The sequence below is a fragment of the Mustelus asterias genome, chromosome 24 (genome assembly GCF_964213995.1).
Source record: "Mustelus asterias chromosome 24, sMusAst1.hap1.1, whole genome shotgun sequence".
NCBI classification, from domain to species: Eukaryota; Metazoa; Chordata; class Chondrichthyes; order Carcharhiniformes; family Triakidae; genus Mustelus; species Mustelus asterias.
In genome coordinates this window covers 54,152,593-54,166,419 of record NC_135824.1, presented here as the reverse complement: position 1 = coordinate 54,166,419, position 13,827 = coordinate 54,152,593, and the positions used below count along the sequence as shown (strand labels likewise).

The following is a 13,827-nucleotide window of genomic DNA, read 5'->3' as shown; positions in this document are numbered from 1 at the left end:
CTGTGTGGCCAAATTCCCCTCCAATTCGATTTTCGAGTTTGCTGATGACACCACCGTAGTGGGTCGGATCTCAAACAATGATGAGACAGAGTACAGGAATGAGACAGAGAATCTGGTGAACTGGTGCAGTGACAATAATCTCTCCCTCAATGTCAACAAAACGAAGGAGATTGTCATCGACTTCAGGGAGTGTAAAGGAGAACTTGCCCCTGTCTACATCAACGGGGACGAAGTAGAAATGGTCGAGAGCTTCAGGTTTTTTGAAAAACTCCTTCCCTGCTGTCAGACTTTTGAAAGTACCTACCTTATATTAAGTTCTACACCCTAGCTATGACTGTAACACTACATTCTGCACTCTCTCATTTCCTTCTCTATGAATGGTATGCTTTGTCTGTATAGCGCGCAAGAAACAATACTTTTTACTATATCCCAATACATGTGACAATAATAAATCAAATCAAATCACCAATAGCCTCTCCTGGTCCCTCCATGCCGATGCTATAGTTAAGAAAGCCCACCAACGCTTCTACTTTCTCAGAAGACTAAGGAAATATGGCATGTCAGCTACGACTCTCACCAACTTTTACAGATGCACCATAGAAAGCATTCTTCCTGGTTGTATCACAGCTTGGTATGGGCTCCTGCTCTGACCCAGACCGCAAGAAACTACAAAAGGTCGTGAATGTAGCCCAATCCATCACGCAAACCAGCCTCCCATCCATTGACTCTGTCTACACTTCCTGCTGCCTCAGCAAAGCAGCCAGCATAATTAAGGACCCCCACGCACCCCGGACATTCTCTCTTCCACCTTCTTCCATCGGGAAAAAGATACAAAAGTCCGAGGTTACGTACCAACCGACTCACGAACAGCTTCTTCCCTGCTGCCATCAGACTTTTGAATGGACCTGCCTCGCATTAAGTTGATCTTTCTCTACACGCTAGCTTTGACTGTAACACTACATTCTGCACTCTCTCCTTTCCTTTTCCCCTGTGTACTCTATGAACGGTATGCTTTGTCTGTACAGCACTCAAGAAACAATACTTTTCCCTGTATCCCAATACATGTGACAATAATAAATCAAATCAATAAAACCACTTCCTCCCCCACACATTGCTGTGGCTCTGGAGTCACATGTAGGCCAGACCGGGTAAAGAGGGCAGATTTCCTTCTCTCAAGGGACATTAGTGAACCAACTAAACCAAATCGAATAAACTGAGGGACAAATTAAAGGGATAACCCCTTAAAGGGATGTCGCCTGAAACAGTGTGTGAATCACAAATGAAACTTAAAGCTTCAAGTCAAAAAGCGATTAAAGGGCTTGATAAGGAATTCCAATCCCCACAGCTATGGAATGCCTTTAATGGGAGTCGATTTATTATTGTCACATGTATTAGCATAGTGAAAAGTATTGTTTCTTGCACGCTATACAGACAAAGCATACCATTCATAGAGAAGGAAAGGAGAGGGTGCAGAATGTAGTGTTACAGTCATAGCTAGGGTGTAGAGAAAGATCAACTTAATATAAGGAAGGTCCATTCAAAAGTCTGACAGCAGCAGGGAAGCAGCTGTTCTTGAAAAGTTTATGAGTCACAAGTAAGGCTTACATTAACGCTGCAATGAAGTTACTGTGAAATTCCCCCAGTCGCCACACTCCGGTGCCTGTTTGGGTCAATGCACCTGAACCAGCACGTCTTTCGGACTTTGGGAGGAAACTGGAGCACCCGGAGGAAACCCACGCAGACACGGGGAAAATGTGCAAACTCCGCACAGACAGTGACCCAAGCCGGGAATCGAACCTGGGTCTCTGGCGCTGTGAGGCAGCAGTGCTAACCGCTGTGCCACCGCGCCGCAGTCGGTTGTTACCTGATCTCAGTCTTTTGCATCTTTTTCTCGACGGAAGGTGGTGGAAGGGAATGGCCGGAATTTCGCTGCTTCGAGATGGGAGAGGCTCGCGGAACGACATTCTCCAGTGGCCTCGGGCGGGAGAGGTCATAAAATACCAGCCAGTGTGCCCGGGGGGTCCAGAATCGCAGCGAGCAGAATTGTACTGGGTATTGGAAGAGCAGACACTGCAATCTTATTCTGAAACAAGGTGGGAGGATTTCCTCAATTTCTGCTCCATAGTGACCTTCCCGCACATCCCGACATCTGGTGCGTTTGATGCACTGACATTGGACATTGTTACGATGGCTTCAATTTATCATCAGTAGACGGGAGGTGTGGTAACGCAGTTGACCAGCAATTCATCCCAACTGCCTCGATACCACACAATGTGCATTTGACTAGCACCGACAAGGTGGCTAAGCGGGAGAAGGAGAAGGGGAGGAGAGAGCAAGGGAGAAGGAGGAGACAGAGAGAGAGGGGTAGAGGGAGGAGGCGGAGAGAGAGAGGGGTAGAGGGAGGGGGCAGAGAGAGAGAGTGGGCGGAGAGAGAGAGGGGCGGAGGGAGGGGGCGGAGAGAGAGAGGGGTAGAGGGAGAGGGGGTGGAGAGAGAGGGGTAGAGGGAGAGGGGGCGGAGAGAGAGGGGTAGAGGGAGAGGGGGGCGGAGAGAGAGGGGTAGAGGGAGAGGGCGGAGAGAGGGGGTAGAGGGAGGTGGCGGAGAGAGAGAGGGGTAGAGGGATAGGGGGGGGAGAGAGAGGGGTAGAGGGAGGGGGCGGAGAGAGAGGGGTAGAGGGAGGGGGCGGAGAGAGAGGGGTAGAGGGAGGGGGCGGAGAGAGAGGGGTAGAGGGAGGGGGCGGAGAGAGAGGGGTAGAGGGAGGGGGCGGAGAGAGAGGGGTAGAGGGAGGGGGCGGAGAGAGAGGGGTAGAGGGAGGGGGCGGAGAGAGAGGGGTAGAGGGAGGGGGCGGAGAGAGAGGGGTAGAGGGAGGGGGCGGAGAGAGAGGGGTAGAGGGAGGGGGCGGAGAGAGAGGGGTAGAGGGAGGGGGCGGAGAGAGAGGGGTAGAGGGAGGGGGCGGAGAGAGAGGGGTAGAGGGAGGGGGCGGAGAGAGAGGGGTAGAGGGAGGGGGCGGAGAGAGAGGGGTAGAGGGAGGGGGCGGAGAGAGAGGGGTAGAGGGAGGGGGCGGAGAGAGAGGGGTAGAGGGAGGGGGCGGAGAGAGAGGGGTAGAGGGAGGGGGCGGAGAGAGAGGGGTAGAGGGAGGGGGCGGAGAGAGAGGGGTAGAGGGAGGGGGCGGAGAGAGAGGGGTAGAGGGAGGGGGCGGAGAGAGAGGGGTAGAGGGAGGGGGCGGAGAGAGAGGGGTAGAGGGAGAGGAGGGGTAGAGGGAGAGGAGGGGTGGAGAGAGAGGGAGGGAGAGGAGGGGGCGGAGAGAGAGGGGTAGAGGGAGGGGGCGGAGAGAGAGGGGTAGAGGGAGGGGGCGGAGAGAGAGGGGTAGAGGGAGGGGGCGGAGAGAGAGGGGTAGAGGGAGGGGGCGGAGAGAGAGGGGTAGAGGGAGGGGGCGGAGAGAGAGGGGTAGAGGGAGAGGAGGGGTAGAGGGAGAGGAGGGGTGGAGAGAGAGGGAGGGAGAGGAGGGGTGGAGAGAGAGGGAGGGAGAGGAGGGGTGGAGAGAGGGGGAGAGGGGCATTTAGAGAGGGAATTCCTTGGCTTGGGTCCAGGAGATATGGGGCAAGGACGGGGGAAGAGGGAAGGGGAATAATGTACCGCTGTTTCCACGTAGGCTGTGCCTTCTTTTCCAGATAGAATCGTAGAAATTCGGAGCAAGAGGAGGCCACTCGGCCCTTCGAGCCTATTCATTCTGATCGTGGCTGATCATCCAACTCAGTAGCCAGATCCACACCCTCCCCAGATCCATTTATCCCCAGAGATGCCTGTTGGATTGTGGGTTGCCAATGGGGTTAGTACCAGTTGTGATGTTCCACCTGATGCCTTTACGTGAGGTTCACTGCCCTGGGGTTGGGGGGCCGAGGGGGGGGGGGGGGGGGGTGGGGGGTGTTTGGTGGGCAGGGTTGAGGGGGGGTTGCGCACCATGGGATTCCCTGTTGCCTCGAGCGAGGGGGATTGCGTAGCCCAGCCAATGGGGAAGCGGGGATGAGTGAACTCTGCACACTCTTTCCTCCACCAACCCCTCCCCCCCCCCACCCCACCCCCCCCCCCCCGGGCTTGGGTCCCAGCTGGCTGAAGGCACGCCAGCAATGGTGGAACGATGGAAACCGTGGTGGGAAGGAGGCCAGAGCGGGAGGAGTGCAGAGATCAGAGAGCTCCAATCAATGAGTGACGGGGCGGCGGGGTGAGGGGGGGGGCTTCTTTGGTCCTTCCCACCTATTTATCCAAGGACGGCACGGTGGCACAGTGGTTAGCACCGCTGCCTCTCAGTGCCAGGGACCAGGGTTCAATTCTGACCTCGGGTCACTGTCTTTGCGGAGTCTGCACAGTCTCCCCGTGTCTACATGGGTTTCCTCCGGGTGCTCCGGTTTCCTCCCACAGTCCAAAGATGTGCGGGTTAGGTGGATTGGCCATGCTAAATTGCCCCTTAGTGTCAGGGGGACTAGCGAGGGTAAATGCCTGGGGTTATGGGGATAGGGCCTGGGTGGGATTGTGGTCGGTGCAGACTCGATGGACCGAATGGCCTCCTTCTGCACTGTAGGGATTTTATGAATTAAGTGTCTCACTCAGCCATTTCAGATGGACAGTTGAGGTTCAACCCCATTGCTCTAGCTCTGGAGTCACATGTAGGCCAGACCAGGTAAGGACGGCAGATTTCCTCCCTTAGTGAGCCAACAATCAAGTACATTTTCACAACAATCAAGCAGCCAGCATAATTAAGGACCCCACACACCCCGGACATTCTCTCTTCCACCTTCTTCCGCTGGGAAAAAGATACAAAAGTCTGAGGTCACGTACCAACCGACTCAAGAACAGCTTCTTCCCTGCTGCTGTCAGACTTTTGAATGGAACCTACCATATATTAAGTTGATCCTTCTCTACACCCTAGCTGTGACTGTAACACTATATTCTGAACCCTCTTCTTTCCTTCTCCCCAATGTTCTCTATGAACGGTATGCTTTGTCTCTTGAGGGCGGCACGGTAGCACAGTGGTTAGCACTGCTGCTTCACAGCTCCAGGGACCTGGGTTCGATTCCCGGCTTGGGTCACTGTGTGTGTGGAGTTTGCACATTCTCCTCATGTCTGCGTGGGTTTCCTCCGGGTGCTCCGGTTTCCTCCCACAGTCCAAAGATGTGCGGGTTAGGTGGATTGGCCATGCTAAAATTGCCCCTTAGTGTCCCGAGATGCGTAGGTTAGAGGGATTAGCGGGTAAATATGTAGGGATATGGGGATAGGGCCTGGGTGGGATTGTGGCCGGTGCAGACTCGATGGGCCGAATGGCCTCTTTCTGCACTGTAGGGATTTTATGATTCTATGATTCTTTGTCTATATAGCGTGCAAGAAACAATACTTTTCACTGTATCCCAATACAAGTGACAATAATAAATCAAATTGATGATAGAAATGATAGAAACCCTACAGTGCAGAAACAGGTGATAGTTTCATGGTCACCGTTACTTTGCAATTCCACATTTTATGAATTGAATTTAAATTCCACCAGCTGCCGTGGTGGGATTTGAACCCGTGTCCCCCAGAGTGTTAGCTTGGAGCTTCTGGATTAATAAACCCAGTGACATTTACTCCATTCTCACTCATTCTCCTTACCATCTCCTCCAGCCTTGTAATCAGTGCAATGTCCTTTTCTGTACTGCAGCAACCAGAATGGTGGCCATAGAGATTTACAACACAGAAAGAGGCCCTTCAGCACATTGTCTCTGTGCTGGCCATCAAGCATTTATTTATTCTCAATGGTATTTCAAAACAGACGCACCCAATTTATTTATTAATCAATGTGGGAGGATTTCCTCACTATTCCAGCTCAATGCTGACCTTTCTGACCCTCATCAGACCCCACTTGGAGCACTGTGCTCGGTTCTGGTCGCCTCATTACAGGAAGGATGTGGAAAAGATTGAAAGGGTGCAGAGGAGATTTACAAGGATGTTGCCTGGATTGAGTGGCATGCCTTATGAGGATAGGCTGAGGGAGCTCGGTCTTTTCTCCTTGGAGAGACGTAGGATGAGAGGAGACCTAATAGAGGTGTATAAAATGTTGAGAGGCATAGATCGGGTGGACTCTCAGAGGCTTTTTCCCAGGGTGGAAATGGCTGCTACGAGAGGACACAGGTTTAAGGTGCTGGGGGGGTAGGTACAGGGGAAATGTTAGGGAAAAGTTTTTCACACAGAGGGTGGTGGGCGAGTGGAATCGGCTGCTGTCAGTGGTGGTGGAGGCAAACTCAATCGGGTCTTTTAAGAGACTCCTGGATGAGTACATGGGACTTAATAGGATGGAAGGTTAGAGGTAGGCCTAAAAGGTAGGGATATGTTCGGCACAACTTGTGGGGCCGAAGGGCCTGTTTTTGTGCTGTAGTTTTCTATGTTTCTATGTTTCTGCACATCCCAAATAATTATTTAAATTCTGCTCCGACACAGGGATATCCACTGGCAATACTGAGAATGCACCATAGAAAAAAAAAGTTAAAGTGAAAAGTTTATTTATTAGTCACAAGTAAGGCTTACATTAACACTGCAATGAAGTTACTGTGAAAATCCCCGAGTCGCCACACTCCAGCGCCTGTTCGGGTCAATCCACCCTAACCAGCACATCTTTCAGACCTGTGGGAGGAAACCGGAGCACCTGGAGGAAACCCATGCAGACACGGGGAGAATGTGCAAACTCCACACAGACAGTGACCCAAGCCGGGAATCGAACCCGGGTCCCTGGTGCTGTGAGGCAGCAGTGCTACACCCTTTCCGGATGTACATCACAGCTTGGTACAGCTCTTGCTCTGACCAAGGCCGCAAGAAACTACAAAGGGTCGTGAATGTAGCCCAGACCATCACCAGCCTCCCATCCATTGACTCTGTCTACACTTCCCGCTGCCTCGGCAAAGCAGCCAGCGTAATTAAGGACCCCACGCATCCCGGACATTCTCTCTTCCATCGGGTAAAAGATACACAAAGGTCTGAGGTCACGTACCAACCGACTGAAGAACAGCTTCTTCCTTGCTGCCATCAGACTTTTGAGTGGACCTACCTTATCATCGAATCCCCACAGTACAGCAGGGGGCCATTTGGCCAATCAAGTCTGCACCTACCACAATCCCAACCAGGTTCTACCCCCGCAACCCCACACATTCACCCTGCTAGTCCCTCTGACACTAGGGTTAACTTAGCTTGGCTAATCAACATCTTTGGACTGTGGGAGGAAACCGGAGCACCCGAAGGAAACCCACGCAGACACGGGGAGAACGTACAGACTCCGCACAGGCAGTGAGCCGAGGCCGGAATCGAACCCAGGTCGCTAATGCTGAGAGGTGGCATGCTAACCACTGTGCCACCCTAATCCATAGAATCCCTATTGTACAGAAGGAGGCCATTAGGCCCACCGAGTCTGTACTGACCACAATCCCACCCAGGCCTATACCCGTAACACCACACATTTATCCTGGTAATCTCCTTGACACTAGGGTGAATTTAGCATGGCCAATCAACCTAATCCGCACATCTTTGGACTGAGAGAGGAAACCCATGCAGACCTGAGGAGGACATACAAACTTCACACAGACAGTCACCCGAGGCTGGAATCGAACCTGGGTCCCTGGCGCTGAGAGGCGGCAGTGCTAACCACTGTGCTGCCCTAATGTTAAGTGAATCTTTCTCTACACCCTAGCTATGGCTGTAACGTTACATTCTGCACCCTCTCCTTTCCTTCTCTATGAACAGTATGCTTTGTCTGTATAGAGTGCAAGAAACAATACTTTTCACTGTATACTAATACATGTGACAATAATAAATCAATTATTAAGTTGATCTTTCTCTGCACCCTAGCTATGACTGTAACACTACATTCTGCACTCTCTTCTTTCCTTCTCTATGAACAGTATGCTTTGTCTGTATAGAGTGCAAGAAACAATACTTTTCACTGTATACTAATACATGTGACAATAATAAATCAATTATTAAGTTGATCTTTCTCTGCACCCTAGCTATGACTGTAACACTACATTCTGCACTCTCTCCTTTCCTTCTCTATGAATGGTATGCTTTGTCAGTATAGCCCGCAAGAAACAATACTTTCCACTGTATATTAATACATGTCCAAAGATGTGCGGGTTAGGTTGATTGGCCATGCTAAAAATTGCCCCTTAGTGTCCTGAGATGTGTAGGTTAGAGGGATTAGCGGGTAAAATATGTAGCGATATGGGAGTAGCGCCTGGGTGGGATTGTGGTCGGCGCAGACTCGATGGGCCAAATGGCCTCTTTCTGAACTGTAGGGTTTCTATGATTTCTATGATGTGACAATAATAAATCAAATATTAAGTTGCTCTTTCTCTGCACCCTAGCTATGACTGTAACACTACATTCTGCACTCTCTCCTTTCCTTCTCTATGAACAGTATGCTTTGTCTGTATAGAGTGCAAGAAACAATACTTTTCACTGTATACTAATACATGTGACAATAATAAATCAATTATTAAGTTGATCTTTCTCTGCACCCTAGCTATGACTGTAACACTACATTCTGCACTCTCTCCTTTCCTTCTCTATGAATGGTATGCTTTGTCAGTATAGCCCGCAAGAAACAATACTTTCCACTGTATATTAATACATGTCCAAAGATGTGCGGGTTAGGTTGATTGGCCATGCTAAAAATTGCCCCTTAGTGTCCTGAGATGTGTAGGTTAGAGGGATTAGCGGGTAAAATATGTAGCGATATGGGAGTAGCGCCTGGGTGGGATTGTGGTCGGCGCAGACTCGATGGGCCAAATGGCCTCTTTCTGAACTGTAGGGTTTCTATGATTTCTATGATGTGACAATAATAAATCAAATATTAAGTTGCTCTTTCTCTGCACCCTAGCTATGACTGTAACACTACATTCTGCACTCTCTCCTTTCCTTCTCTATGAACGGTATGCTTTGTCTGTATAGAGTGCAAGAAACAATACTTTTCACTGTATACTAATACATGTGAGGATAATAAATCAAGTTAAAAAGAGGGTCGATAGCCACCCAGGCCAGGAAAGGCCGCTCCCCCTTCACTCAGGACTCCCCCCTTTATTTCTCCCCCATCAATTACGACCTGCTAATTCCCATTGGTTCCCAAAGCATTTGCGTCACCGGCAACCTATCACAGGGCACATGTGAGCGTCAATATGGCAGCACCCTCTCGGGGGCACACCACCACTGCAAAATACGAAGCAGCCTAAAGGGGGCGGTTTTGCCCCCCCTCCCCCCCACACACACATATTTAACCGAGATAGCCTCAAAATGCAGGGGGCAGTCCGGCTGAGTCAGGAAGCAAAACCCCAGAGCTTACCCCCCGCCCCCTCACCGCCAATCCCATTCGTACATGGCCTTCATTCCAAGGGGAAGAGGGAGGGAGGGATGGCCCGCCTCCCCGTAGGGCAGCGCTGGCAAAAGCCGCAGAAAAAATAATTTTTTTTTAAAATGATACCCAGGCCGATCGACCTGGCAGGCAGGAGGCAAGGCAAATGGATGAGAGAGAGAGAAAGGAAGAGAGAGAAGGTGGGCGTACTCGCAATGGAGAAGGGAAGGCAAACGAGGCACCGATTAAAGATTTTTTTCCCCCAAACTAAGCATTCCCCCCCCTCCCCCCCCCCCCGCCTGCCCCCGTCTCTTCAACCTGTGCCAGCGACAGAAGCTGCCAGCTTTATCCCTCACCCCTGCTCTGCCCAATCACATCTGGTACCCAAGTGAGGTTCAACAACAGATTCAAGATCATTACTGGGGAGGAGGGGGGGGGGGGGAGGATTTCTAATCCTAAAATCAACAATGCAGCCATATTAAGCAAGATTCATTCATAACCTCACTTCCAGCTCTGGGCTGCAGTGTTCTACATTCTATTGCAAACGAGAGAGAGAGAAAATGAGACAGCTATATCCTTCCCATTCAAATCCTTCTCTGCATTCCTAACAAATCTCTCTTAAAACTCAAATCCTTTTGAATCAAGAGGGGAACGGGAGGAATTAATTGCCACTGGGATAGAGAGAGAGAGATATCCGTGAATTCCAATGGACCAAATCCAATTTTAAAAATCAGAATTTTAAGATTCATCAATATTATTAAAAGATAAAATCTGACGGTAAAATACTGAAATTAAAGGCTTACAGGATGTGGTCAGAGGGTTTATATATCTCTAGCTATCTGAATAAAAAGGTGATTTTTTTAACCCCCTCTCTCTCTTGCCGCATCAGTTTAAGATTAAGGAGAGAGAGAGGTGGAAAAAAAACCTCAATGGATTCCCTCTGCATTAAAGTCCTACCTTGTACAAGCATAGTTGTCCACTGTGAACTGGGGAGATTGCAGTATGTCCAATCACCCCTTCACTCGCTCTCATTATCCAAATTTCTGCACCCCAGCCACGGATTTTAGTCGCACTGCTCGGGAATCCAGTAAAACTATCTAACTACAATTAGCTCAATTCCACCTACATTTGGAAACAACGTGTTCAGCATCGTAATGTAGACGCACCGACCATTTCTGATCTGCTTCGAAGCGATTCTCTCCATCTCAGTATTATTGTTATTTTGCAAAACGCACATTTTAAACAAATTGGCACATTAAAAAAAAATGCCAGGTTCCAAATCCCAGCTCCCACAATCAGAACAAAAAATTTTTTTTAAATGTCTTATTTTTTAAAAAAAAATATATCATTGCAAACAAAAAGGTACAGGTTTATTATGCCTTCGAGATTCGAGGTTGGATGCACATTCTATCAAATCAAATCGACACACATTTGGTAACATGTTTCTTAACGGCAAAATAAATAAATAAATAAGAAGGTGTCATTTGAAGAGAACAGATTTTGCTTGAAACAGTGCGGTAATTGTCAGTGCAGTAAGTCCAGTCGAATAGTTAAGGGATGGGGAGTGCTTTTTTCCCCTTGTATCCTTTGTTTTTTTTTCCCCCTTAAAACATATAAACAGCAAGACAGATGCCATGAAACAAAATTTAAAACTCAGCACCGCTGAGGAAATGCCAATTTCGCAGGTCTTCAGATCTCAATTTCAAAGCCATTTTCTTTATTTCCTCTCTCTGTGTCAATCCCTAGACTTGGAGGTTCAGTTGATCCACTGGATTTTTAAGTGTACAGTTCCCCCTCACACACACCCCACATTTAGGAGCTCTCCTTAGTCCTGGAGGTTCAGTTGATTCACTGGATTTTTAAATGTACAGTTCCCCAAATGTGCCCCCCCCCCTTTTTTCCTCTCTCTAATGTGATGCCTGGAGTGTTTATCTGCACTCCCAGCTAGATTTTCAGTGAAGCTGACATCTGTCTGAGGGTTTGGCAGAGAGAGAGAGATGGGCTCCTGATAAATTGGGTGTAAAAGGGGTTTCTTTTGCACCCCCCCCCCATACATACATACACACAGATACACCCCCTCTCCCTCCTCTCTCACTCCCACCATCACCAACACTGTGCTATTATTAAACTCACCTCCTGTATTAGTCCGCTTGGTGCTGCCTGCATCGATGGGAGCTTCGAGAGGTCTTTTCCTGGAGTCTGGGGGGTCCAGTTCTATGTGTGTCCCATTCTGCTGCATGGGGGCCATCATCTTAAAACAAACGTAAGCCCTAAGAAGGCAGGAGGATGAGATCCCCTTGTGGGTATTTTTTCCTCTCTGTTAAATGCTGCCTGCAGGAAGCTGGCTCCTAATGCAATGGAGCTATCTGGATGATATATCTATTTTGTTTGGGGGTGGGGGGGAATGGGGGAGGGAGGGAGGGAGTGGGGTTGTTATTTTTTGGGGAGGGGGTTTTTTAGGGAAGGGAAGGGGTCAGAGACACAGGCTGCTGAGGGATTCGATCCCTCTCTGGGCTGAGTAGCAATCTCAGTCAGTCCAGCCGCTGGTACATTGTCGCCAAGCTCTGCAACTCACATTGAAACCCATCAGGCCACCTCCCCCCTGCCCATGACATCATGGGGGCGGGGCCTCAGTCTCACGCCACGTGACGCTGGAGAGCCCCGCCCACTCGCTGACGATGGCCCCGCCCCCTCTGAAAGCAGCCAATCCCGTGCCAGCAGTGTCCATTCATTCCAGCTTTCCTTCCCACATCAACTATCCCTCTCCCCTTCCCCTCCTCCTCCCTCATCCTTCCCCTCCTCCCTCCCTCTCCCCCTCCTCCCTCCCTCTCCCCTCCTCCCTCTCCCCCCTCACCCTTCCTCCCTCACCCTTCCCCTCCCCCTCCTCCCTCATCCTTCCCCCTTCCCCTCCTCCCTCATCCTTCCCCCTTCCCCTCCTCCCTCATCCTTCCCCTCCTCCCTCATCCTTCCCCTCCTCCCTCATCCTTCCCCTCTTCCTCCTCCCTCATCCTTCCCCTCCTCCCTCATCCTTCCCCTCCTCCCTCATCCTTCCCCCTTCCCCTCCTCCCTCATCCTTCCCCTCCTCCCTCATCCTTCCCCTCCTCCCTCATCCTTCCCCTCTTCCTCCTCCCTCATCCTTCCCCTCCTCCCTCATCCCTTCCCCTCCTCCCTCATCCTTCCCCTCCTCCTCCTCCCTCATCCTTCCCCTCCTCCCTCAAGCTTCCCCTCCTCCTCCTCCCTCATCCTTCCCCTCCTCCCTCATCCTTCCCCTCCTCCCTCATCCTTCCCCCTTCCCCTCCTCCCTCATCCTTCCCCATTCCCCTCCTCCCTCCCTCCCTCTCCCCCTCCTCCTCCCTCCCTCATCCTTCCACCCTTCCCCTCCCTCCCTCAATCCTTCCCCCTTCCCTCCTCCCTCATCCTTCCCCTCCCCCTCATCCTTCCCCCTTCCCCTCCTCCCTCATCCTTCCCCTCCTCCCTCATCCCTTCCCCCTTCCCCTCCTCCCCTCATCCTTCCCCCTTCCCCTCCTCCCTCATCCTTCCCCCTTCCCCTCCTCCCCCTTCCCCTCCTCCCTCATCCTTCCCCATTCTCATCCTTCCCCCTTCCCCTCCTCCCTCATCCTTCCCCCTTCCCCTCCTCCCTCATCCTTCCCCATTCCCCTCCTCTCTCATCCTTCCCTCCTCCTCCTCCCTCATCTTTCCTCTCCCTCCTCCTCCCTCATCTTTCCCCCTTCCCCTCCTCCCTCATCCTTCCCCTCTTCCTCCTCCCTCTCCCTCCCCTTCTAACTCTCTTCCTTGCCTGTCCCTCCTCTCTCCCTCTATCTCTCTTCTCTCCTCTATCTCTCTTCTCTCCCTCTATCTCTCTTCTCCCTCATTGTTCCCACATCAATTCTCCCTCTCTCACTCCTTCTATCCATCTTTCCCCCTCCTCACTTCCTCTCTCTCTCCCTCCCCTCTCTCCCTCTATCTCTCTCTCCCTCATGCTTCCTCTGTTCCTCACTCCCTCTCCCTCGATCTCTCTCTCATCCTTCCTCTCTTCCTCCTCTCTCACTCTTTCTATCCCTGTTCTTTCTATCCCTGTTCCACTTTCTCTCCCTCTTCCTTCCCTCCTCTCTCTCTCCCTTCGCCTCTTCCTCTCTCTTCCTTCCCCTATTTCTCTCTCTCCCCCTTCCTTCCCCTCTTCCTCTCTCGTTCTTTCTATCCCTCTTCCTCTCTCTCTTGCTCTTCCTTCCCTTCCTCCTCTCTCCTCCCCCTTCCCCTCTGCCTCTCTCACTTTTTATCCCTCTTCCCCTTTCTCTCTCTCTTCCTTCCCTTCCTCCTCTCTCTCTCCCTCTTCCTCACACTCTCTCCCTCTTTCTCTCTCTCTCTTCCTTCCCCTCTTTCTCTCTCTCACTCCTGGGGTTTGAGTCCCTGCGATGTGGCGAACCCAGAGGCTGGTCTTATTGCTGCACAGGTGCTGGGTGCCATT

General features: G+C 51.0%; 1 protein-coding gene across 5 annotated transcripts in view; it reads right to left on the bottom strand.

Annotated features, from left to right (window-relative positions):
- Positions 1 to 11,613, bottom strand: part of LOC144511421 (RNA-binding protein Nova-1-like) — a 178,717-nt gene extending 167,104 nt beyond the window's left edge. For all 5 annotated transcript variants that reach the window (XM_078241760.1, XM_078241759.1, XM_078241761.1 and 2 more), the window contains exon 1: positions 11,496 to 11,613. In XM_078241760.1, the coding sequence (XP_078097886.1) occupies positions 11,496 to 11,613 (118 nt within the window). The remainder of the gene's footprint in view (positions 1 to 11,495) is intronic.
- Positions 11,614 to 13,827: the final 2,214 nt, after the last annotated feature.